Source organism: Tachyglossus aculeatus, chromosome 8 (genome assembly GCF_015852505.1).
Source record: "Tachyglossus aculeatus isolate mTacAcu1 chromosome 8, mTacAcu1.pri, whole genome shotgun sequence".
In the NCBI taxonomy this organism is placed as follows: domain Eukaryota; kingdom Metazoa; phylum Chordata; class Mammalia; order Monotremata; family Tachyglossidae; genus Tachyglossus; species Tachyglossus aculeatus.
Window position 1 is genome coordinate 8,053,710 of NC_052073.1, and position 27,316 is coordinate 8,081,025.

Consider the following 27,316-nt stretch of genomic DNA (forward strand, 5'->3'; position numbering starts at 1 on the left):
TGTGCCTGGCGCTGGTACTAAGTAATCAGGTTGGACATAGTCCCTGTTCCACATGGGACTCACAGTCCTTATCCCCATTTTACAGATGAGGAACTGAGGCACAGAGAAGTGAAGCGACTTGCCCAAGGTCATACAGCAGACACATGCTGAAGCCATGGTAGAACTCAGGTCCTTCTGACTCCCATGCCTGTGCTCTATCCATAGGCAGCACTGCTCTCCCTGCCAATAAAGTGCTACACTCCAACAGGACAGAGGTCATGAGTGAAACTAAATAACTCATGGGTCTCTCCTTCCTCCCTAGACTTTGACTCCTTCAAATCCCGGCTCCGCCAATTGTCAGCTGTGTGACTTTGGACAAGTCACAACTTCTCTGGGCCTCAGTTACCTCATCAGTAAAAGTGGGGATTGAGACTGTGAGCCCCCCGTGGGACAACCTGATCACCTTGTAACCTCCCCAGCGCTTAGAACAGTGCTTTACTGTTAATAATAATAAAAAATAATAATTATTTTTTTATTTAAGTGCTCAATAAATACGATTGAATGAATGAATATAATAATGAATGAATATAATAATAATAATGATAATAATAATAATAATGATGGTATTTGTTAAGTGCTTACTATGTGCTAAGCGCTGTTCTAAGTACTGGGGGATACAAGGTAATCAGTGGAAACTAATAATAATAATGATGGCACTTGTTAAGCGCTTACTATGTGCTGAGCACTGTTCTAAGCACTGGAGCACTGTTAGTGCTGGAGGATGTGATCTGAAAGCCCCAAGGGCATTCAGATTTTCAAAAATCCAAGTCTTAAGCCTACCTCCTTTGGAAGTCCGTCCAGCCATCCTTAGCTGCCCAGGGAAAAATGCTATCAAAAGAGCCTGGAGGGAGAGATAAGCTGAGGTTTCCGCTGCCAATGGATCAATTCCAATGTAAACACTAGCGGCAGGCTCTGGGTTTACTGACAGTTTTGATGGTAATATTGATATCAAGGGGAGAGAAACCAGTCCCTGGCTGAATGACAGCTAAGGTGGGAGGACAAGGAGAGGGATAATGTCCTCAGGTCCTCTCACCCTTAAAACACTTATGAGAAGCAGCATCATGTAGTGGATAGAGCACGGGCCTCGGAGCCAGAGGGCCATGGGTTCTAATCCCGGTTCTGCCACATGTCTGCTGTGTGACATTGGGCAAAGTCACTTCACTTCTCTGGGCCTCAGTTCCCTCATCTCTAAAATGGGGATTAAGACTGTGAGCCCCCTGTAGGAAGGGACTGTCCAACCGATTTGCCTGTATGTGGATACAGCACACAGTACAGTGCCTGGCACAAAGTAAGCGCTTAACAAATGCCATACTTAGTAGTAGATGCTCACTGCTTCCCTGACCCACCAAAGACATTCTGCTCATAGCGAGGCTCAGTAGAAAGAGCCCGGGCTTGGAAGTCAGAGATCATGGGTTCTAATCCCAGCTTTGCCACTTGTCAGCTGTGTGACTTTGGGCAACTCACTTAAATAAAATGGGGATTAAGACTGTGTGCCCCATGTGGGACAAACTGATTACCTTGTATCCCCCCCAGTGCTTAGAACAGTGCTTGTCACATCATAAGTGCTTAACAAATACCATCATTATTATTATTATATTCATTCAGTTGTATTTATTGAGCACTTACTGTGTACAGAGCACTGTACTAAGTGCTTGGAAAGTATTTTATTACTATATCTTTAAACTCTGCTTTTTACCCCAGTGTGTAATTCATTTTAGGATCTGTTTCCCATTCATTCATTCATGCAATTGTATTTATGAGCGCTTACTGAGTGAAGAGCGCTGTTCTAAAACCTTGAGAGAGTTCAATATTGAAAACCGCATGGCCTAGTGGATAGAGAACAATCAATCAATCAATCGTATTTATTGAGTGCTTACTGTATGCAGAGCACTGTACTAAGCGCTTGGGAAGTACAAGTTGGCAACATATAGAGACAGTCCCTACCCAACAGTGGGCTCACAGTCTAGAAGAATAGGCCTGGCAGTCAGAAGGTCATGGGTTTTAACCCCGGTTATGCCACTTATCTGCTGTTTGGCCTTGGACAAGTCACTTTACTTCTCTGGGCCTCAGTTTCTTCATCTGTAAAATGGGGTTTAAGACAGTGAACCCTATGCAGGACAGGTACTGTGTGCAACCCGATTACATGTATCCACCCCAGCGCTTAGTATAGTGCCTGGCACTTAGTAAGTGCTTAATAAATATAATAATAATAATAATTGTTATTATTACAATATAACAATAATCAGAATTCCTGCCCACAACGAGTTTACAGTCTAGAGAGGGACTGCTAAACTGCCAGATCCTCAAGGACAGGACCTCCTAACACTATTGATTGTCATGTAATCAATTATATTTATTAAGCACTTACTGGGTGCAGAGCACTGTACTAAGCGCTTGAGAGAGTGTAATTCAATTGAGTTAGTTGACTCATTCCCTTCCCACAAAGAACTGAGAGTCTAGAGAGAGGAGCTTATTGTCCCCTCCCAAGCTTTTAGTAAAAATAATAATAATGATGGTATTTGTTAAGTGTTTTCTATGTACCAGGCACTGGGGTGGATAGAAACAAATTGGATTGGACACAGTCCTTGCCCCACACTGGGCTCACAGTCTTTATCCCCATTTTACAGATGAGTAATTGAGACCCAGAGAAGTGAAGTGACTTGTCCAAGGTCACACAGCAGACGAGTGGCAGAAGCGGGATTAAAACCCAGATCCTTCTGACTCCTAGGCTCCTGCTCTTATCTACTGACTACAATGCTCTGCAAACAGGAAGCGCTCAGTAAAAACCACTCACTGATGGTTAGGAGGCAGATCACATAGATGGAAAAATCAACTCCAGTTTACGGAAAAGTGAAGCGCTTTTGTAGTGGGAATGGAGAATCCCTGGATTGAGGCCACGAGACCCCTCGGGGGTCTGCAGGCAACACAAGGGCTACCGAAGCGAATGACAATGACCACGGTGGCTGAGGAACAAACTGGGCTAAATGACGGGGAAGGGATTGAAGTCAGATGAATGGAAGAGCGGAGCTTCTGGGCTACTGAAGGAGGTTGGGAAAGGTCTTTCTTACGGGTCTTTGAAAATGGCCCAGCCCCCCATCAGTCTGTGTGTCGGGCCCAGAGGTCGGAGGCAGGGGGCCGGACATGGTGACCTCTCTGGGTAATTACTTCCTCTGCAACAGGGAAAGTCACAGTTGTACTGCACCTTCATTAAGCAACCGAAATCCTCTGTAACGGTGACTAGGCAAACCGTTTCAGTTTCCTGTGGTTGCCAAGAGAAGAGCCAGGTGACCCATGGCTTGAGGGCTAGAAGGGGACGGGGTCTGCTTCCCTTGGGGGTGGGGGTGAGTGAGGGCAAGGTCACCGGGTGATTCACTCCCTGGGCCCAGGCCCCTGCTACCCTTGGGATCTTTAGCCCTGGAACCTCGCTCAATTACTAAGGCAGATGTTACAAATCTATTATTGAGGAAGGGCCATCAATTCGGCTGCTTCAACTGGCAGAATCAGCTGGAGTGTCGAAGGATGGGGAAGTAGGAGTCTGGATTTTTATGGGGGTGGGGAAAGCACCTCGTGGAAAGAGCTTGGGCTTGGGAGGTGGAGGATGTGGGTTCTAATCCCAGCTCCACCAAGTCTGTTGTGTGACCTCCGGCAAGTCACTTTAACCTTTCTGTGCCTCAGTTACCTCATCTGTAAAATGGGCTTTAAGACTGTGAGCCCCATATGGGATGGGGACTATGTCCAACCGGATTAACTTGTTTCTACCCCAGCGCTTAGAAAAGTGCCTGGCACATAGTAAACTCTTAAATACCATAATTGTTATTACTATTATTATTGAGAGCAGAACTAGACAGGCCCAGAATTCTCTACAAAGCGAGAACTCTGGGTGTGAGTCGGGAGGAAAGGGGGAAAAGGAAGTTTGAGCATTAAGGCTTCCTCAGATTCCTTCTGCTTCTCTCCCTGGCTCCACGTGAGCCCTTGGCTGCTAGGAGCTAGATATAGCCCAGAATAGTCAGGTAATCAATGGTATTTATTTAACACTTTCTGTGTGTAGAGCACTGTACTAAGCACTTGGGAGTGTTCAACACCACAGAGTTCGTAGGTATGTTTCCAACCCACAACTAATTTAACGGTCTAGAGGGGGAGATGAACATTAATATAAATGAATCATTTCTAATGGATAATTTAGCACAACAAAGGGGAGGGAGAAAGAGCTGTGGTCTCCCAAAAGCCAACCCTCCTATGAAGAAGCTGCATGGCTTAGTGGAAAGAGCATGGGCTTGGGAGTCAGAGGACATGAGTTCTAGTCTCGGTTCTGCCACTTGTCTGCTCTGTGACCTTGGGCAAGAAACTTCACTTCTCTGAGCCTCAGTTACCTCATCTGTAAAATGGGGATTAAAACTGTGAGCCCCCTGTGGGACAACCTGATTATTTTGTATCTACCCCAGTGCTTAGAACAGTGCACGGCACATAGTAAGCCCTTAACAAATACCATCATCATTATTATTATTATTGTTAGTAAGGTCAGCCGATTGGTGAATGAAGCTGACCAATAGTTTATTTACATCCATAAATCAGTAGACCTTGCTCCCCTCCTCCTTCTCCTTTAGAGGAAACTGTCAGCAGGAAAGGTGGTCCGGGCACCACCTTTGGACTGTAAGCTTGTTGTGGGCAAGGAATGTGTCGGTTTATTTTTGTGTTGTCTCTCAAGCACTTAGTACAGTGCTCTGTATACAGTAAGCTCTCAATAAATACAACTGTCTGATGCTGCATATTGGGGCACCACCTTTGGACTGTAAGCTTGTTGTGGGCAGGGAATGTGTCTTTATTTTTGTGTTGTCTCTCAAGCACTTAGTACAGTGCTGTGAATACAGTAAGCTCTTAATAAATACAACTGTCTGATACTGCATATTGCTCACGCAGGCTTCTCCCTCAGGGGCTATTTAGCAGAAGAAACTGTATGATGTGCATAAGAAGGTGGGCGAGGAAGCATGGGAAAGGAAGCTTGTGAGTTAAAAGCCTGAGGTTCTCATCTTGGAATAGTCAAACCCGGGTTTCTTCTTCACCCCATTTCACCCACGTTTGAAGTTCGAAACATGCTCCCTAAGAACAAGAGAACTCACTTGGGAATAGTTGAACCCATGCTTCTCCTCCACCCCATTTTGCCCTTGCAGTAGTCAAACCAGGGCTTCTCCTTCACCCCCATTCCACCCATTCCACACATCTGTGAAGTGTGTTACACTGTCAGGCTTCTCCCCCACCCCGTTTCACACATACATGAAGTATGTTACACATTCAGAAAGCGCCCGAGAACTCACCTTGGAGTAGTCGAACCCGTGCTTCTCCTTCACCCCATTTCTACACATGGTATAGTTGTAGAACCGAGAGTTTTTGAGGAGTCCGACCCACTCCTTCCACCCCGGGGGCACATAGGAGCCATTGTATTCATTCAGGTACTTCCCGAAGAAGGCTGGAGGGAAACCAAGGCAGGGTGGACGGTTAACAAGCTGGAGACTTGGACCATTCAGATTACCCCTCCACCCCCTTTCTTTTTATTCCTGGAATGGGCCAAAAAGCAAATGAGCAGTGAGGAGTCATAATAGTAATAATCTTAATAATTATGGTACTAGTTAAGTGCTCACTTTGTGCCAAGCACTTTTCCAAGCGCTGGGGAAGATACAAGTCATTCAGGTTGGACACAGACCCTGTTCCCATGTAGGGCTCATGGTCTCAATCCCCATTTTACAGATGAGGGAACCGAGGCCCAGAAAAGTGAAGTTTCTTGCCCAGAAGGTCACAAAGCATACAAGTGGTGGAGCTGGGATTAGAAGCCAGGTCCTTCTGACCTCAAGTCTGGGCTCTATCCACTAGGCCATGCTGCCTCTGTGGTGAATGGCAATAGGTGGTGTGTTCTTTGATGAGGCATTAGGATGGGCGAGGTAAGGGGGAATGGGGCAGTACTTAAAAGGAGAAGGGGAGGGGATAAAGAAAGTGGGTTTCCTTTTGGGGCTTTTTACAATCCCTCAACACCTTCCCCCACTTCTCCAGCCACCCACTCTGTACATAGTGAGTGAATGTTTAATCTTCCATGGATGTCAAAATATTATTTTAGCAATTTTCTCTTCCCGGAGCCTCTGTCTTACGTCTCATCCCTCTTCCCTTCTCGTCCTCCTCCCACCCTTTATAATCTCCGAAAGGTTCTCTGGAAGGGTGTACCTTTGTGGCGCAGAATAAGAGGCGACAGTTAAGGCATTCACTGCCAAATGAGATTTTTGCTCTCAGATGCTTAGGTTTCTTGGCCACAATCTTCCTTCATTCAGGCAGCAGTTGGAAGAAAAGAGGCAAATAAACCTGGGCCGCCAAGCCGCAGACTGGTAAGAAATCAGACCGAAGGCAAAGAGGGATTGGATGTAAAAATGAAACATCCAGCCCTCACCATGGTAGGTGGGGGATGGGGAGAAGAGGCATGATGGCCTAGTGGCTAGGGCACAGGCTTGGAAGTCAGAAGGTCATGGGTTCTAATCCCAGCTCCGCCACTTCACTGCTGTGTAATCTTGGGCAAGTCATTTTACTTCTCTGGGCCTCAGATACCTCTTTTGTAAAATGGGGATTGAGACTGCGAATCCCACATGGGACAGGGACTGTGTCCAACCTGATCGGCTTGTATCCACCCCAGCACTTAGTACATTGTAAGCGCTTAATAAGTACCACGATTATTATTATTATTATTCCCCATGGCTGTCAGTGCTTCTGACTTGAGCCATGCATCAAGTCTTCAAGGTATTGGCAGGATGAATTTCCTAAATGCCATGTCTACCTGCAAAACCCGCCCATCTGTTGGATCTGTGACCTTTAGACATTGGATATTCACCCTACCCCCAACCCCACAGCACCTGTGTACATATCTTTAAATGATACATTATAAATTACTTATTCATATTAATGTCCGTCTCCCCCTCTACACTGTAAGCTCATTTTCCTCAAGGAATGTGTCTGCTAATTCTTTTGTATTGTACTCTCTCAAGTGGCTACTATAGTGCTCTGCACAGAGTAAGCGCTCATTGATTGACAGCCTTTGGAACTGGCATCGCAGATGCCCTACTCTTCAACAGCAGAATCATAATGACAATGGTAATCCTTATGATAACTGTTAAGCGCTTACTATGTGTCAGACACTACTAAACGCTGGGGTAGATACAAGATCATCAGGTTGGACACAGTCAATCTCCCAAACGGGGTTCACAGTCTAAATAGGAGAGAGGATAGGTATTAATGCCCCATTTTACAGATGAAGAAACCAAGGCCAAGACAAGTGAAGTGATTTAATAATAATAGTAATAATTATGGTATTTTTTTAAGCACTTACTATGTGTCAAGCTCTGTTCTAAGCACAGGGGTAGATACAAGGTAAACAGGTTGTCCCACGTGGGGCTCATAATCTTAATCCCCATTTTACAGATGAGCTAATAGGCACAGAGAAGTTAAGTGACTTCCCCAAAGTCACACAGCTGATAACTGTCAGAGGTGGGATTAGAACCCATAACCTCTGACTCCGAAGCCCATGCTCTCGAACCTTTCCTCCCCAGCCTTCTCGGAGGGCAAGACCATGCCCCAATTGGCAGGAAGGCCAGAAGACTCAGGGTGGAGACCTCTTACAGAGCCGAAAACCTTGAGCTTCTCTTGGAGTGTGGAACTCAGCCCCTCTCGAGCACAGCACCCTGCTGTTATTATTTTTTTTATTGCGTGTAGCTGTGCTTGTCTTTGCTGCTGTTTTAGTCTTTATTCATTTCCTCTTTCCTTGGGTGTCTTTCACCTATCCCCTCCCCTTCAGCAATTCTTATTACTAATAATAATGGCCATCCTGGTTGAGTGCTTATTACGTGCCAAGCTCTCTGTTATGTGCTGGGGTAGATACGGGACTATCGGAACAGACACAGTCCCTGTCCTACAAGGGATAACGGTATAAGGAGGAGGAGGGAGAGCATGTATTGAATCCCCTTTTTACAGATGAGGAAACCAAAGCCCTGAGGCATGAAGTGACTTGCCCAATCCCCCCAGAGAAGGCAAGTGGCAGACCTGGAATTAGAATTCCAGGCTCCCAGACCTATGCTCTTTCCACTTGGATTACATTGCTTCTCATCCAATTCCCGGTCTAATTCTCCCACCTGCCCCATCAATCCACCCTCTCAGCTCCCTCACCATGCCAGTATGCTTATCTGCTTCCTTAAATGTGGCTTCCATCTATTTATCTGCCCACATGTATTATTTATATCTACTTTAGTGGTTTTTTCACTATTTTATTTCAGCCGATTGATGTCTCCTGGTTTTCTCCATTACCTGTTTGCACTCCAAGGGCAGAGATTATGTCTTGTCATACCTAGCAGGCAGAAAGAGGGGGGGAGGTTGTGTGTGTGTGTGTGTGTGTGTGTCTCCTCAAAAACTTAATGCAGTTCCAGGGGGTCCTCAATCAATATTGCTGCAGCTGTCGTTGCCCTCTCCAGAGTCCTGGTTTGGAATGGCTCTGGCAGCCAGGACCTAACCATTTCGGGTGTTGTCAGGCCCGTGGACAGATGCATGGATGGATGCATGGATGTGGAGTGGGGAAACAATTTGGCTTTACCTGGGGCCTGCCTACACCCTTCCCATAAAACAAGCAGTGGCTCCAGAAAAAAGCCAAGCCCCTGAACCACAACCCAAGGTCGACCTGCACCCAACAGTCTGGCTCCTCCCCAATTCCCAGACTGGCCTTTGGAGTTGGAAGGATAACAATAACATTATGTATTTGTCACTTACTAAATGCCAAGCTCTGGGGCAGAAACGAGAGAATCAGGCTGGACAGAGCCCCTGCCCATAGGGAGCTCACAGTCTACAGAACAGATCTGTCAGTCACATTTTACAGGTGAGGAAACTGAGGCACAAAAAGGCTGAGTGACTCACTCCAGGTCCCCTAGCCGGAGAATGGCTGAGCCAGGCCACAACCTAGGTCTCTTAGCTCCCTCTTCATATGGCCCTGATGCCCAGTGACGTGAAGAAGCAGTGGGGATTCGGCAGGGGGACTGGACCCAACCTCCGCCGCCCCCTCCCCGGATCCGGTCCGCCTCACCTGTCCGATACCCGGTGTTGTTGAGGTAGACGGCGAAGCTGCGGACCTCGTGCTGGGCCTGCCAGGAGGGCGAGGAGCAGTTCTCATTGTTGGTGTAGGTGTTGTGGTTGTGAACGTACTTCCCGGTGAGGATGGAGGAGCGGGATGGGCAGCACATGGGCGTGGTCACGAAGGCGTTGATGAAGTGCGCTCCTCCTTGCTCCATGATGCGGCGCGTCTTGTTCATCACCTGCATGGAACCTGGAACGGCCGGACCCTTATTATTATTAATAATTAGAATTGTAACAATAATTGTGGTATTTGTTAAGCCAAGCACTGTTCTAAGCGCTGTGGTAAATACGAGGTATTCAGGTTGTCCCATGTGGGGTTCGCAGTCTTAGTTCCCGTTTCCCAGATGAGGGAACTGAGGCCCAGAGAATTGAAGCGACTTGCCCAAGGTCACACAGCAGACGAGTGGAGGAGCTGGGATTAGAGCCCAGGTCAATCAATCAATCAATCAATCAGGTCTGTGCTTTAACAACTAGGCCACACTGCTTTATATGCTAGCTGTTAACTGCTTTCCGTGTTCCAGGCACTATATCCAGCACTGGAGTAGAAACAGAGTTATCAACCCCTCAGTCCCCTTATCTGTCACTTCGGCCTCAGACTGCCAGCTCCTTGAGGGCAGGACTCATGTCTCCTAACTCCACCGGACTCTTCCCAGGGCTTTGTATAGTGCGGAGAGCAGTGCCTGGCACATAGTTAGCGCTTAACAAATACCATTATTGTTATCAGAGTGCTCTGCTTCCAGTAGGCCCTCTGTGAACACTGCAGACTGATCAGTAGAGTAGTGGACCAGCAGAGGGAAGATAGGCACTTTAACAGGGATTAAGACTGTGAGCCCCATGTGGGGCAGCAACTGTGTCCAACTGGATTACCTTGCATCTACTCCAGAGCTTAGAATAGTGCCTGGCCTGCCTGTTAAATCAGTGCTTAACAAATGCCATAAAAATAAAAAATTAAAAAATTAAAAAAAAATCAAGTGCTGAAGGCCAGTGTAAATTCAATGGCCCCTCAAATACTTCATCAGTCAGAGGCTATGGCTAGCCGAGGCAGAGCCTCGCTTCCTGCCCCTTGTCCCCATGGTGAGGACCATATTGCGAGAAGCACCATGGCCTAGTGGCTAGATCACAGGACTGGGAGTCAGAAGGTCATGGGTTCTAATCCCAGCTCTGCTCTTTGTCTGCTGTGTGACCCTGGGTGGGTTACCTCACTTCTAAGCACCTCAGTTCCCTGATCTGTAAAATGGGGATTAAGACTGTGAGCCCTGTGCGGGACAGGGACTTAGTCCAACCCAATTAGCTTGTCTCTTCCCAGCACTTAGAACAGTGCTTGACACATAGTAAATGCTTAATAAATCTGTTTAATTTTTTTTTTAATGTGGGAGGACTGTCTTGCCCTATTTGCTTTATTCATTTTACAGATGAGGGAACTGAGGCACAGAGAAATTAAGTGACTTGGTCAGTCAGCTTACAATTGGTGGAGCCGGAGTTTGAACCCATGACCTCTGACTTCAAAGCCAGTGCTCTTTCCACGGAGCCATGCTGCTTCTCTAAATACCACAGCTATTGTTAATTAGACTGTGAGCCCTATGTGGGACAGAGGCCGTGTCCAACCTGATTTGCTTGTATGCATCCCAGAGCTTAGTACAGTGCCTGGCATATAGTAAGCACTTAAATACCACAACGATTCATTATCTTATTATCCCCCGCCAATTTCCGGGGCGGCCGCGTAGCCGTCCAAACCGCCTGCGTGCCTACTTCCCGAGTAAGATGTTCTCTGACCCATCTCACGCCCAAACAAATCCACCTCAGACCCCAGAGGCTTCTGTGCATAAACAGCACTAGAGGCTAAACAACCCCTTGGGGGGGAGTAGCCTGCTTTAATGAAACTGCTGTAATGACAACTCTCTATAAATCACCCCTTCTTTAATATGGAAACATATGATCTCATCTCGGTCGCCAGCTTGAGGATTGATGCAAACCGACAGCTCCAGTGGAAAGGAAAGCTCCCGAACACCCTTCCGTTTGGGAGATGTTGTAAAACAGGACTGTGTCAGTCAGCCATAACTTGCTCCCACACAAGCTTCGGGACATTGAGGGAAAATAGGAATTGGATTCTCCACGGGTCAGGCGACCCTCGCAGGCTGTATTTGGTTGGTGGAAGGGATGGAAGACAGAATCAGAGCCTTTCTGAGGGTTTGGGCTCTTATTTTTTTGGTATTTGTTAAGGGCTTACTAGGTGCCAAGCAGTGGCTGGGGTTACCCTTCCTGGTAGGGAGTGGATTTGAAAAATACCATTAAAAAAAAAATAAATGAAAAGTAAAACGGCGGTGGTGCCATGGAGACTTTGGGGGAAATAGGCTGCTTATCCCAGATCCTTTACTTTGTTTCTACTGATTAAGCCCTCCTTTCTTCTTCTCACTCCCTTCTGCATAGCCATGACTTGCTCCTTTTATTCATCCCCCCCTCAGCCCCACACCACTTATGTCCCTATGTGTCATTTATTTATTTATATTCATGTCTGTCTCTCCCTCTAGACTGTAAGCTTGTTGTGGGCAGGAAATGTGCCTGCTTATTGTTATATTGTACTCTCCCAAGGGCTTAGTACAGTGGTCTGCACACAATAAGTGCTCAATGAATATGACTGACTGACATGATTTTGTTCCACCCCCTGCTCAGCATTGAGGTTTCTGGGCCAGACAGACCCTCTTTTTAAAAATTTTCTGGTATTTGTTAAACACTGAGCCTCGGAGAAGTTACAAGTGACTTGCTTGAGTTCACACAGCAGACAAGTGGAGGATCCAGGATTAGAATCCAGGTCCTTTAACTCCCGGGCCCATGTCGCTGAGCAACAATACTAATGGTATTCTCTCCCTCTACACTGTAAATTCATGGTGGGCAGGGAGTGTGTCTGTTTATTGTTGTATTCTCCCAAGTACTTAGTACAGTGCTTCGCACACAGTAATTTCTCAATAAATATGATTGAATGAATGAATTTAAGTGCTTACTTACTGTGTGCCAGGTTCTGAACTAAGCACTGGAGTAAATAAAAGATAATCAGGCCATACACAGTCTCTGTCCCACAAGGGGCTCAACAGTCTATATAAGAGAGAGAACAGATATCGAATCCTCATTTTATAGATGAGGAAACCAAGGTACCAGAGAAGTTAAGTGCCTTGCCCAGGGTCTCACAGCAGATAAGAGGCGGAGCCCAGGTTAGAACCCAGGTCCCCCGACTCCCAGACCTGCGCTTTTTTCAGTAGGCCAAGTCCATTCGCTCCATGACTTTCCACTGCTATGCTAGAATTTGCTCATTCCCATCAGCTAACAATAATTACTGTTTGGGGCACTCAGTACAAATAATTATATTGGATTTCCTCCCCAATCTGCTTTTAATCGAGAGCTCTATTACAGCAGAAAAACTACGAGCCCTGCCTGAGGTTGGGCCTAAAACAGGAGAGAATTTGTTGAGATGAAAGCACTAAAAACTTGCTCGTAAACCCAAAATCAATTAGACAGCGGCTTGTAGAAGCTGTGACCGATTTTTCATTAAAAGCTATCTTTTTAGTATCATAAAGATTACGCATTTTTTTTTCAGGCAGCACTGTTTTCAAAAGTGTTTGAATGAAGACCACGGCATCATGATCCTCGCTGGAGTTAAGAGATTGATAGGAACGCAGGCTAATGGGCATGCTGCTAAATCCGGGAAAGTTATTCAATAGCTCATAAGAATTATTGCTATTTTCTAATCCTGCTTTTCCCTTTTTTGTGATAGTTGTTAAGCACTTTCTATGTTGTCAAGCACTAGTCTAAGAGCTGGGGTAGATACAAGTTAATCAGGTTGGACACAGTCCCTGTCTCACATGAGGTTCACAGTCTAAGTAGGAGGGAGAACAAGTACTGAATCCCCATTTTACAGATGAGAAAACTGAGGAACAGAGAAGTTAAGTGATTTGGCCAAGGTCACACAGCAGTGGCAGAGTTGAGATTAGAACCTCTGGCTCTCAGGCCCGTGATTTATCCACTAGGCCACTCTGTTTCCCTGGTGGCTTTATTCCTCCTTCCTTTCCCCATCCCACTTGCCACCTGCTTATAGTTCCCTGCTCACAGAAGAAGCCCAGACTTGTTTAGTTATCAGTCAGGTTAAAGTTTCTCAGCTGTGTAGACAAGTTACTTTGGGCACAAATCACATCAGAATCACAGAAAGAAGAGGAAAACTTGTTGCATTTGCCCACAGGAGAGGCATCCTTGTATTTCTAGCAGTTTCCTTTCTTCTCGAGAGCAGGAAATGGGCCACTTCTTTGTCTTGTACTTCCCAAGTGCTTAGGACTGCACATTGAACCCAGTGGGTGCTCAATAAATACAACTGCTACTTCAATCAATTGATTGAAAGCTTATTGAGTGCAGAGCACTTTACCAAACACTTTCAAGAGTATATTCAAGCAGGTAGGCACGATCCCTGCCCTTAAGGAACTTGCAATCTAGTGGGGGAGACAGACACTAAAATAAATTTCAGTTACGTGGAAATAATACAGTGTGAAGATAGATAATAGTAATAATAACAATGGTATTTGCTAAGCACTTACTATGTGCCAAGCACTGTACTAAACGCTGGGGAAGATATAAGGTAATCAGGCCTCTCATGGTGCTCATAGTCTAAGTAGGAGGGAGAATGGGTATTGAATCCCCGTTTTGAAGATGAGGGAACAGAGACACAGAGAAATGAAGAGGTTTGCTCAACATCACACAGCAGATAAGCATAGGAGCGGGATTAGAACCCAGTTCCTTCTGGCTCCATCCTTTAGGCCACACTTATTATTATCATCATTACTATTAATATTATGGAAGACAACACTAACTGAAAATTGTATCTGAGGGGTGTGCTCTATCCTCAAGCCTATGGCCCATTCTACGTGTGATGATAATAAATAATAATAGTGGTATTTATTGAGCACTCATATGCAAGCACTGAGCTAAGCATTGGGGTAGATAATCAGATTAGACACGGTCTCTATCCCACATAGGGCTCATGGACTAAATCCCTGCTCCATAATAATAATGATAATAATAATATTTGTTAAGCACTTTCTATGTGCCAAGCACTGGTCTAAGTGCTGGGTAGATACAAGGTAATTAGGTTGGACACAGTCCCTTTCCCATATGGGGACTCACCGTCTTAATCCCCATTTTTCAGAAGAGGTAATTGAGGCCCAGAGAAGCGAAATGACTTGCCCGAGGCCACACTGCAGACAAGTGGCAGAGCTGGGATTAGAACACATGACCTTCCGACTCCAAGGTCCACGCTCTACCCACTAGGTCACGCTGCTTCTCCATCGGACCTTAATAGGCACGTCTGACTGAACACCGCTTGAAATTGGAAAGAGTCCCGAGCTTATTTGAAAACTGAGAACCGCAGCCCAAGAAAGCTGTATCACAGACGAGCAGAAAACAGAAATTGATAAATTTTTTAGGTCTCCCCTCTGAACGTCAAGTCATAGAAAGGCTGTGAGTTAATGCACTTTAGCCTTTCTTTCCTCTTTCTGAAATCAGTCTGTGTTGTAATCGAAAGAAAATCATAAAAAAGGCTGTGCGTTAATGCACTTTAGCCTTTCTTTCCTCTTTCTGAAATAGGTCTGTGTTGTAATAGAAAGAAAACCCTGCTCCCTTTCTCTGAAAGCAACTCAAATCATCTCCTAATCATCAATCGTATTTATTGAGCGCTTACTATGTGCAGAGCACTAATCCTATCTAGTGTGATCCAGCTTTATTTGTTGAATCTTGCTTTTAGTTTGGATCTGAAAAGTGGGACGTTTTAAAATTTTAGAAAGAGAGGAATATTAGGGTGGACTATTGAGTGGTTATACTGTGTGACTTTGGACAAGTCACTTAACTTCTCTGTTCCTCAGTTACCTCATCTGTAAAATGGGGATTAAGACTGTGAGCCCCATGTGGGATAACCTGATTACCTCGTATCTACCCCAGCGCTTAGAACAGTGCTTGGCACGTAGTAAGCACTTAACAAATGCCATCATTATTATTATTACATGCATGATGATGATCAATCAATCAATCATATTTATTGAGCATGCAGAGCACTGTATTAAGCACTTGGGAGAGTACCCTATAACAGAATTAAGAATCATGAATCCCCACCTACAACAAGCTTACAGTCTAGTGGCGGGGGAGACAGAAAGAGGGTGAATAGGCATTGAATTTTCATTTTCAGAAGAAGAACCTGAAGCACAGAGCAGTGAAATGACTTGTCCAAGGTCACACAGAAGGGAAGCAGCAGAGCCAGGAATAGAACTCAAATCCCCCAACTCCCAGGCCAGGCTTTTTCCACTGAACCACACTTCTTCTAGACAAAGTATATTACCCCCCATTTCACAGATGTGGCAAAGGAGGCTCAGAGAAGATAGGTGACTTGCCCACGGTCACCCAGCAGGCCAGTGTCTGAGCTGGGCCAAAAATTTGATTCCTTAGCTTCCAGACCTGTGCTCCGTTCACCAGATCATACCACCTGCCTTCGCACTTTTAAATTGAGATTGGATCTGAAAGGATCTGATGCAACGAGATCTGTTGGCTAGCCAAGGTGGCCACATTAATTTACAACTGGATTTACTGTGGCACATCCATGCCAGAGGAGGCTTGTGGGCCAGTGGCAGGTCAAACCCTAAGCAGTACCCTCACTAGGTCCTACCCCTGCCCCATCTCAGCGCTTAGTACTGTGCCAGGAACATAGTAAGCACTTAACAAATACCATTATTATTATTATCCAGCCTCATGTCCTGTCTCTAACAGGGGCAAGACCAGAAGGGGACCAGATTTCAATCGTATTTATTGAGCACGTACTTTGTGCAGATCACTGTACTAAGTGCTTGGGAGAGTAAAAAAGAACAATAAACAGGCACTCTAGACTGCAAGCTCACTGTGGGCAGGGAAGGTGTCTGTTTATTGTTATACCGTACTCTCCCAACCACAAAGTAAAGGTGAAACAGAAGGGAGTGGGAGAAGAGGAAAGGAGGGCTTAGTCAGGGAAGGCTTCTTGGAGGAGATGGGCCTCAGATTTAGGAAGTGAGCCCACCCCACTCCCCTTAAGTTCTCATCCTTATTTTCTGTTGCTTCTCCCCTCATCTGTCATTTGTTTTAATGTCTGTCTCCCCTGCTAGAGCATAAGCTCCTCTAGGGATCGTGTTTACTTACTCTACTGTACTCTCTCAAGTGCCCAGGACAGTGATCTGCACACAATAAGCACTCAATAAATATCACTGATTAATTACTGTGTTCTCCCAAGCGCTTCCTACAGTGCTTTGCACAGTAGATTTTTAAATATGCTGAGAAGCAGCCTGGCCTAGAGGATAAAATGTGGGCCTGGGAGTCGGAAGGACTTTGAACTTACCTTCTCCAACCTTCTAAATTGGAGGCTTTGGGAGGCAGGAGGAATGAGGAGTTGCTTTGGAGGTAATCATTTTCCAGAGAAAGATAGGACTTCCCTTGATCCAAATCTAAGGATTTGGATTGGGGGAATCCTGACATTATGCCTAGCCCATAGCTGAGGGGGAGAATTGGAGTTGGGGGTTCTTACCAAGTTCTACATCCTGATCATCTGTCAGGACGAGAATGATGTTTGGGCGGATGTTTCTTCTGTCCCGCTGAAATCTCCCCTTCAGACGCTGGTTTGACAAGAAAGCTGAGCTCTCATCCAGCAGAGAGAAGACAGTCATAGTGAATAATCCAAGGATAATGCCGTATGGTGCCATTATTTTGCTGATTCTGTGTTCTTTCAGGATGTGGAGGGTGATGGGTTGGGGGCGGGGGGCGGTTTGAAGTCGTCTGGTCTTTTTCCCTTTTTACTTTCAGATCTAAAGTGGATGGAAGATAATCAGGTCACTATTTATGCAAAAATAAAGCCAACGCTCGTGGCTCGCATAACAACACTATAGATAATTTGGCTCGAACAATGCTATTTCCTCTGAAAAGAATGAGCGACCCTCAGGTTTTTCCCAAATCCACGAAGACAGTGGCCAAGTATTTGCAGTTGACCCTGGCAACACAGTAGAGAAGCTAGTGGATAGAGAACAGGCCTGGGAGTTAGAAGGAGCGGGATTCTAGTCCTGGCTCCGCCACGTGCCTCCTGTGTGAGCTCGGGCAAGTCACTTCACTTCTCTGGGCCTCGGTTACCTCATCTATAAAATGGAGATTGAGACTGTGGGCCCTACGTGGGACAGGGACTGTTCTGACCTGATTAACTTGTATTTATCCTAGTGCTTAGCACAGTGTGTAAGAGCCTAACAGATACTACAGTCATCCTACTAGATTGGAAGGTCCTCGTGGGCAGGAATCTAATGTATTCTCTGAAGTGCTCAGCACAATGCTCTGCACAGAGTAAGCACTTTGATAAACACATCACTGATTAAAAAGACTGACCGTAAAGGCAATCAGTGCCAAGCACTTCTCGCAGGGAATAGAGCAGCTATAAACTGACCAATGGCCAATCTAGTGGCTGATGATACCCCAGTCCAAGTGGATGGTGAACCTCTATAAAATCCCGGCCCTTTCTTCCTCATAAAGACATGGTGACATAGACCATCATGGAGGAGAAGGTCTTTTGAGCTATGTAGGAGAAAGTCAGTGCACAGTAATAATAATAATAATAATGATAATGATGGAATTTGTTAAGTGCTTACTATGTGCCAAGCACTGTTCTAAGCGCTGGAGGGGATACAAGGTAATCGGGTTGTCCCACATGGGGCTCACAGTCTTCATCCCCATTTTACAGATGAGGTAACTGAGGCTCAGAGAAGTGAAGTGACTTCCCCAAAGTCACATAGCAGACAAGTGGCAGAGCTGGGATTAGAACCCATGACCTCTGACTCCCAAGCCTGCGCTCTTTCCACCGAGACACGCTGTTTCTCTATAGTGTATATATTAAGGACTTATTGTGTGCAGAGTCCTGCGCTAAGCACTTGGGGAAAATACACAGGAGAGAATTGAACACGGTCTCTGTCCCTTGTGGGGCTCACAATCTATAAAAATGGATTGGGTTATCAGGAATAGATTTATTGTGTTCAGGACACATCCAGAATGTTTTGGTACAAAAGTGCTTATGCACTTGGGGGTTCAAAAATCCACCTTAACTTTGCAGCATGGAGATGTGATTTAGCCTGGAGAGGGATTGTAACAAAGATCACCAGTCTGCACCTATCTGTTCAGGCTTAGGGTTTTTTCTTGTCTTTTTTAAAATTGTATTTGTCAGGCACTTACTATGTGCCAAGCGCTGTACTATGTGCTGGGATAGATACAAACTAACAGGTTGGACACAGTCCATATCCCCCCTTGGGGCTCACAGTCTTAATTCCCATTTTACAGATGAGGTAACTGAGGCCCAGAGAAGTGAAGTGACTTACCCAAGGTCACACAGCAGATAAGAGAAGGCGCCGGGATTAGAACATAGGGCCTTCTGACTCCCACGCCTGTGCTCTATCCACTAGGCCATGGTACTTCTTAGATGAACCTGAGGCAGTCTGCCCTAAATCCAATCAGGATTTCACCACCTGGCTGATCACTGTCACCCCACCACAATCAAGATCAATTGAGCACAAATCAGAAATCACACAAATCAATGTCCAGGGCACATGGGGTTATACAAGAAGACGACAAGGACCCTCTTTAGCTCTGGTGCCATGAGCCCAGGGCTGTTTGCTCCTCATGGAGGGCTCATGCACATCAGGATTTCTATCGAATTTCAGCTGGAATTCGGGGATTAATGGCATTTTCTTTCTGTGACGGAAGTCAAAGCACCAGCAAGAGAGTGGCTAGAAAATAACAAGCGCTAATTATTTCATCAGCTCAAGCGATCAATGAGTCAATTTTTCTGAATTCCCATGCACAGGCTCTCCTGGGCTTGGGGCCAGTGACCTCTCAGAATGCAGCAGAAATCAATTAAAAAATGACACAGGGGAAGCCCTCTGCTTTTTGTATAGACTCAAAGTGCCTGAACTGTCAGAGTCTACAGTGAATTCTATTCAGTGGAAAAAGTGATTTGGTATTCTATCCATTAAGGAAAATAAGAGACCTTTACTGTCCCTAAACTTATTCCCCAACCTCCCAAGTGATCCCCTTCCTGAGCATCTGCCATCTTCTCCTCTACCTTGGCAAAGACCTTCCTAAACCATGACAGAGTCTGACAAAATGACTAATTTCTGATATTGATTGAAAAATTAGCACCTTTTTCTGTAACTGGCAACCCTCAGGTAATAATAATAATGATGGCATTTGTTAAATGCTTACTATGTGCCAAGCACTGTTCGAAGCACTGGGGTACATACAAGCCAATGAAGTTGTCCCATGTAGGGCTCACAGTTTTAATCTCCATTTTACAGATGAGGTAACTGAGGCACAGAGAAGTTAAGTGACTTGCCCAGAGTCACACAGCTGATAAGTGGCGGAGCCAGGATTAGAACCAACAACTTCAGACTCCCAAGCCCGGGCTCTTGCCACTAATAATAATAATAATGATGGCATTTGTTAAGCACTTACTATGTGCCAAGCACTGTTCTAAGCTCTGAGCCACACTGCTTCTCTTAAGTAGCACGGCCCATGCCCTACCTCTGGCCTGGAATGTCCTCCCTCCTCATGCATTCGTTCAATTGTATTTATTGAGCGCTTACTGTGTGCAGAGCACTGTACTAAGCACTTGGGAAGTACAAGTTGGCAACATATAGAGATGGTCCCTGCACAACAATGGGCTCACAGTCTAGAAGGGGGAGACAGACAACAAAACAAAACATGTAGACAGGTGTCAAGTCGTCAGAACAAATAGAATTAAAGCTAAATCCATTCATTCAATCATATTTATTGAGCGCTTATTGTGTGCAGAGCACTGTACTAAGCGCTTGGGAAGTACAAGTTGGCAACATATAGAGACGGTCCCTATCCAACAGTGGGCTCACAGTCTAGAATGCACATCATTAACAAAATAAATAGAACAGTAAATATATATGAGTAAAATAAATAGAGTGATAAATCTGTACAAACATGTATACAGGTGCTGTGGGAAGGGGAAGGAGGTAGGGCGGCGTGATGGGGAGGAGGAGAGGAAAAAGGGGGTTCAGTCTGGAAAGGTCTCTTGGAGGAGGTGAGCTCTCAGTAGGGCTTTGAAGGGAGGAAGAGAGCTAGCTTGGCGGATGTGTGGAGGGAGGGCATTCCAGGCCAGGGGAAGGACGTGGGCCGGGGGTCGACGGCGGGACAGGTGAGAACGAGGCCCAGTGAGGAGGTTAGCGGTGGCAGAGGAGCGGAGGGTGAGGGCTGGGCTGGAGAAGGACAGAAGGGAGGTGAGGTAGGAGGGAGCGAGGTGATGGACAGCCTTGAAGCCGAGAGTGAGTTTTTGCTTGATGTGTAGGTTGACAGGCAGCCCCTGGAGATTTCCTCAAATCCGCCAATCACAACTTGCCCCCTTCAAAGCCCTACTGAACACTCACCTCCTACAAGAGGCCTTCCCTTTTCCTCAGCACCTCCTCATTGCCCCGTCTCGCTTCCTTTTCTCTACCCCCCTCCCCACAGTAAGTGTGTATATATATATGTACATACCTATAATTCTATTTATTTATATTAATGCCTGTTTACTTGCTTTGATGTGCATATATCTAGAATTCTATTTATTTATATTGATGCTCTTGATGGCTGTTAACTTGTTTTGATGTCTGTCTCTCCCCTTCTAGACTGTAAACTTGGTGTGGGCGGGGATTGTCTCTCTTTATTGCTAAATTGTACTTTCCAGGCACTTAGTACAATGCTCTGCACACAGTAAGCACTCACTAAATATGATTGAATGAAAAGGTAGGTAGGTAGAGAATAATAATTATGGTATTTGTTAAGCACTTACTATGTGCCAAGCTCTACATGACTTAGTATTTATCAGGGGTTGTCTTCCAAATGAACATATGTACCCCTTTCCATAAATATGGTATTTCCTTAGTGCTTACTATGTGCCAAGCACTGCATTTAAGCCAATCACAGGTCCCATCCTACATAGGGGACCCCTTTTTCCCAGACTGAGCCCCCTTTTTCCTCTCCTCCTCCCCATCCCCCCACCCTACCTCCTTCCCCTCCCCACAGCACCTGTATATATATTTGTACGGATTTATTACTCTATTTTACTTGTCCATATTTACTATTTATATTGTTAATGATGTGCATATAGCTTTAATTCTATTTGTTCTGACCATTTTGACACCTGTCTACATGTTTTGTTTTGTTGTCTGTCTCCCCCTTCTAGACTGTGAGCCCGTTGTTGGGTAGGGACTGTCTCTATGTGTTGCCGACTTGTACTTCCCAAGAGCTTAGTACAGTGCTCTGCACACAGTAAGCGCTCAATAAATATGATTGAATGAATGAATAGGGGTCACAGTCTAAGGAGGAGGGAGAACAGATAGTCAACCCCCGGTTTATAGAGAGGCACAGAGAAGTGAAACCCAAGGTCACCCAGCAGACAAGTTGCAGAGTTGGAATTAGAACCCAGCTCCTCTAATTCCCAGGCCCAAGCTCTTTCCACTAGAACACACTGTTTCTCCTAGACACACACGCCTTCAACTCTTGCAGTTACTTGAGGGATTTAGATGGACCTTATCTTGAAAAACCCTTTCTCTTGTTGGTAGAGCATGAGGTGGGAGAAAAGTCAGCTAGGTCCCTTCCAATTTTGCCAGTAATAATAATAATTGTAATAGTAATAATTTTCATATTTGTTAAGTGCTTACTATGTGACAGGCACTGTACTGAGTGCTGGGGTGGATTTATTCATTCATTCAGTTGTATTTATTGAGCACTTACTGTGTGCAAAGCACTGTACTAAATAAGACTTGGGAGAGTACAATATAACAAGAAACAGACACATTCCCTGTCCACAGTGAGTTTACAGTCTAGAGGGGGAGACAGATATTAGTATAATTAGATAACAGATGTATACATGATTACAGAAATGTACATATCTGTATCTGGATACAAGCAAATTGGGTTGGACACAGTCCCTATCCCAGGTGGGGCTCACAGTCCCCCTTTTACAGATGAGATAACTGAGGCCCAGTGAAATTAAGTGACTTCTATCTGCCTTCCAGGAGCCCTGGTAACATTTCAGCTTCCTCACAAGCAGCATCAGAAAAGGAAGTAGGGCTGACTATTGGTTTGGTGGAAAGCTACTGAGGCCTCTGGTTACCCACCCCCTAGCTCTCTGGCTGGGTCGGTTTAGGCCTGGTTTCTCCAGAGGGGTCTATTTGGCATTCATGCCCATTTCCGCACCCCATTGAATTGTGTGTGGGCCACCTCCTGAGAGTTCAACACCCAGGAGACCCAGCCAGCTCCTGGAAAGCAACATTCTTATGCAGATTGGGGGATTAGCTGACTCTTGGCTCAGCTTGCCAGGGGGAAGGACCTGTTTGTGGGCTGATCAATCCTATTTACTGAGCACTTATTGTGGGTAGAGCACTGTACTAAGGGGCTGGGTGAGAACATTACAACAGAACTGGTAGACTCGCTCCCTGCCCACAACGAATTTAGGGTATACACACATCCTACCCCTGGCCTGGAATGCCCTCCCTACAGTGCTCTGCACATAGTAAGCGCTCAATAAATACGATTGATTGATTGATCCTAAGAGCTTAGTACAGTGCTCTGCACAGAGTAAGTGCCCAATAAATGATTCATTTCTGTTCCTTGCAATTTTCCTGTATCTGATGGACAGCAAAGATTCTATATGCTGTGCCACGTTGTGTTTCAAGGCCACACTGTGATTCTGGGACTCTTCTATTAATGATATTCTTTACTATCAATCAATAGTATTTATTGACTACTTCACCACATGTGGAGCACTAAGATCTTGAAAGAGTATAATAAAACAGAGTTGGTAGACATGTTCCCAGCCCTCCAGGAGCTTACAGTCTAGAGTGATCCGGTAATATGCTAAACTAGCTCTCTTCCTCCTTTCAAAGCCCTACCGAGAGCAGACCTCCTCCAGGAGGCCTTCCCAGACTGTGCACCCCCTTATCCTCCGCTCCTCCTCCCCTCCCCCCTACCCCTTCCCATCCCCACAGCGCTTGTGTATATTTGTATGTATTTTTTACTCTATTTTATTAATGTGTACATATCTATAATTCTGTTTACCTATTTTGATGGTATTGACACCTGTCTACTTGTTTTGTTTTGTTGTCTGTCTCCCCCTTCTAGACTGTGAGCCCGTTGTTGGGTAGGGATCGTCTCTGTTGCCAAATACTTTCCAATTGCTTAGTGCAGTGCTCTGCACACAGTAAGTGCTCAATAAATGATTGAATGAATGAATGAAATAAAATAATTGTGGTCTTTGTTAAGTGCTTTGTGAGCTTGTTGAGGGAAGGGATTGTCAGTATTTATTGTTTTATTGTTCTTTCCCAAGCGCTAGGTACAGTGGTCTGCCCATGGTAAGTGCTTAATAAGTACGACTGAATGAATGAATGTGCCAAGTATTGTTCTAATCGCTGGGGTAGATACAAAGTAATCAGGTTGGACACAGTCCCTGTCCCACATGGGGCTCACAGTCTTAATCCCCATTTTCCAGATGAGGTAGCTGAGGACCAGAGAAATGAATAGACTTGCCCAAGGTCATACAGCAGACAAGTGGCAGAGCCGGGATTAGAACCCAGGTCCTCTGACTCCTAGGCCTGGGCTCTTTCCATTTGGCCAAGATCCCAGTAATCCCAGGAGTTAACTTGACAGTGGAAAGAGTCCACGGTCATTGAGTTCTTGAGGGGTTGAGCATGTAGTCAAGCCCACCCATCATGTAGCAGCCTTTATTGAGCACGCATTTGGCGGGGTTCACTGTACTTCACGCTCAGGAAGGTCAGAACGGTGAAGTGACACGTTTCCTGCCCACAAGGAGTTTACACTCTTAATAGGGTTCTAATCCCAGCTTCGCTATTTGTCTGCTGTGTGACCTTGGTCAAGTCATTTCCCTTTCCTGGTCCTCAGCTGTAAAATATGGATCGAGACTGTGAGCCCCATATGGGACAGGGACTGTGTCCAACCCAATTTGCTTTTATCCACCCCAGTGCTTAGTACAGTGCCGGGCACATAGTAAGCACTTAACAAATACCATTATTATTATTATTAAGAGGAAAAAAGGGAATTATTCCATTATTGTTACCTCAGAAAAATTTAATTTGGTACCAAAATCTCTAGACTGAAAGCTACTCTTCTAGACTGTAAGCTCCTTGGGCTAAGGGAAGGGGTCTACCAGCTCTGTTATAGGGTACTTGGCCAAATGCTTAGTGCAGTGCTCTGAACACAGTAAGCACTCAAATGCCAGTGAATCACACTTCTCCTTGCTTTTCAGAGCCTGATTTGCCTAGCTTCAGCATTTAGTACAGTGCTTGGCACATAGTAAGTGCTTAAATACTATCATTATTATTACTTATTAGTAATAATAGTAGTAGGAGAACTCAATCATTTTTCTTTCATAGTTGGGTCGGTTCCGATATCAGAGGTCAGAGTTGAGTGGTTGATAAGGGGTTCTTTTTCCTATCATTTATTAGTACGATTATTGCTAATTATAATAATGGCATTTATTAAACATTTATATGTGCCATGCACTGGGGTAGAGCTGAGATCATCAGTTATTCAGAGTCCCTGTTCCACACAGGGCTCACAGTCTGTTTTACTCCCATTTTATAGATGAAGAAATTGAGGTCCAGAGAGGTTAAGTGACTTTCCCAGGATCACACAGGACTCAAAACCCAGGTCTTCTGAAGACCAGTCCCATGCTTTTGGTGGTATAATAAACACCCAGGTGCATGTTTACCCATATGTCATACCTCTTGAAGGTTAAAATAAATACAGTTACCTCTTAAGACTGCTAAGACTGCAGGCGTTTTAGACTTGAAAAATTACTTTCAATGAGGTTTCCCCTGATTCACTGATGTTTAAACTATTCTTGCATGTTATGTCCCTGCTATTAGTAAGTAAAGAACTCCTTATTAGCACTCCTTGGAAATAGTTCAAAGCTTACAATTATTTGTGAAACATACACTATGTGGGAGAGAACATTTGAAGCAATTTAACCAAATAATCGGCTATATTTAGAAATGAGAGTTAAGAGCATCAGAATGCCAAATCCTTCTTAACCCTGTATTTGCTACAAAATTTACAAAATTTTGGTACACAAATGTTTTACAGCTTGGAATAACTCACTATTTTGAGACACTCCCATCAATGTGTAGGCCACTTTTTTTAAAATGGTATTTGTTAAGAGCTTACTAGGTGCTAGACACTGTACTAAGCAACCTAATCAGATTAGATGCAGTCCATATCCGGCATGGAGCTTGCAGTCTTAATCCCCGTTTTACAGATGAGGTAACCGAGGCCCGGAGCAGTGAAGTGACTTGCTCAAGGTCACACAGCAGACAAGTGGCGGAACCATTTATTTATTCAAATTTATTGAGTGCTTACTGTGTGCAGAGCACTGTACTAAGCGCTTGGGAAGTACAAGTCAGCAACATATAGAGATGGTGCTTACTCAACAACAGGTTCACAGTCTAGAAGCGGGAGACAGATGACAAAACAAAACATGTAGACAGGTGTCAAAATCATCAGAACAAATAGAATTAAAGCTATATGAACATCATTAACAAAATAAATAGAATAGTAAATATATACAAGTAAAATAGAGTAATAAATCTGTACAAATATATATACAAGTGCTGTGGAGAGGGGAAGGAGGTAGGGCGGGGGGATGGGGAGGAGGAAAGGAAAAAGGGGGCTCCATCGGGGAAGGCCTCCTGGAGGAGGTGAGCTCTCGGTAGGGCTTTGAAGAGAGGAAGAGAGCTAGCTTGGCGGATGTGTGGAGGGAGGGCATTCCAGGCCAGGGGAAGGACGTGGGCCAGGGGGTCGACGGCGGGACAGGCGAGAACGAGGTACAGTGAGGATGTTAGTGGCAGAGGAGAGGAGGGCGCGGGCTGGGCTGGAGAAGGAGAGAAGGGAGGTGAGGTAGGAGGGGGCGAGGTTATGGACAGCCTTGAAGCCGAGAGTGAGGAGTTTTTGCTTGATTCGTAGGTTGACAGGCATCCACTGGAGATTTTTGAGGAGGAGAGTAACATGCCCAGAGCGTTTCTGCACAAAGATGATCCGGGCAGGGAAACCAGGTTTAGAACCTAGTCTCTCGATCTCTCAAGCCTGTGCTCTTTCCACTAGGACACTTGCTCACTAATACAACGACTCTAGGTGGTGGCAGGTGGAAAATGCTTCCCATCTTCCATAAGGAGACACTGAGGTTGAAGTGGTCAGGGATTGACTCAATGTCACACAGTGCTCTTTCCCCAGGATAGATTTGTCATTTTTCCATCCAAGGGGCACTAAGCTTATCACTGCTCCTTAATTCAAAAAAAGGAAAAGGTATTCTCTCTTACTGAGGCGAGCATATTCCTGGATTGACTGAGTGTTTACTGAGTGCAGAGCACTGAACTGAGTGCTTGGGAGAGTACAATATTACAGAGCTAGTGGACTCTTGCTGCCCAAAATGAGCTTGCAGGCTAGGGACATCATACATAAGACATCATACCCCTTTTAAAATAATAGTATTGACAAGAGTATTTATTAGGCTCAGACTATGTGCCAAGCACGATGCTAAGTGCTAGGGCAGGTGCACGAAAAACAGATTGCATCTGGTCCCCATATTATACCATGCTCACAGTCTAAGGAGGAGGGAGAGCAGGTACTTTATCTACATCTTACCCATGAAGCCACAGAGAAGTTAAATGATTTATCCAAGGTCACACAGTAGCCAAATGGTAGAGCTGAGACTAAAATGTGGACTCTCCACACTCTCAGTCTTGTTATCCTTCTGTTTTAGGCCATGTTGGTTACCACAGCACCATTATGCTTATGCAGTTCATAGGGCATAAATTAACAATAATAATGATGGTATTTGTTAAGCACTTACTATGTGCCAAGTACAAATTACAACAGAGAAAATACCTACAAGATCCTCTCATCATTTTTTTTTTTGAAAGACAGCTGCCGCTCTAGGCTTGGGACTACTGGGAAATCTGTTTCTTCTTCCTTCCAGTGCCCACGGATCCTGGGGAGGCAGAATGGCCTAGTGGAAAGTGCACGGAACTGG

The 27,316-nt window shown here is 45.2% G+C and overlaps 1 protein-coding gene across 2 annotated transcripts in view; it reads right to left on the reverse strand.

Annotated features, from left to right (window-relative positions):
* SULF2 (sulfatase 2) overlaps nt 1-27,316 on the reverse strand; it is an 89,394-nt gene that overhangs the window by 54,384 nt on the left and 7,694 nt on the right. For both annotated transcript variants that reach the window (XM_038750344.1, XM_038750343.1), the window contains exons 2-4: nt 16,763-17,039; nt 9,137-9,376; nt 5,352-5,503 (exon numbers count right to left, since the gene is read on the reverse strand). In XM_038750344.1, coding sequence (XP_038606272.1) covers nt 5,352-5,503; nt 9,137-9,376; nt 16,763-16,937 — 567 coding nt within the window. In that variant the 5' untranslated portion in view covers nt 16,938-17,039. The remainder of the gene's footprint in view (nt 1-5,351; nt 5,504-9,136; nt 9,377-16,762; nt 17,040-27,316) is intronic.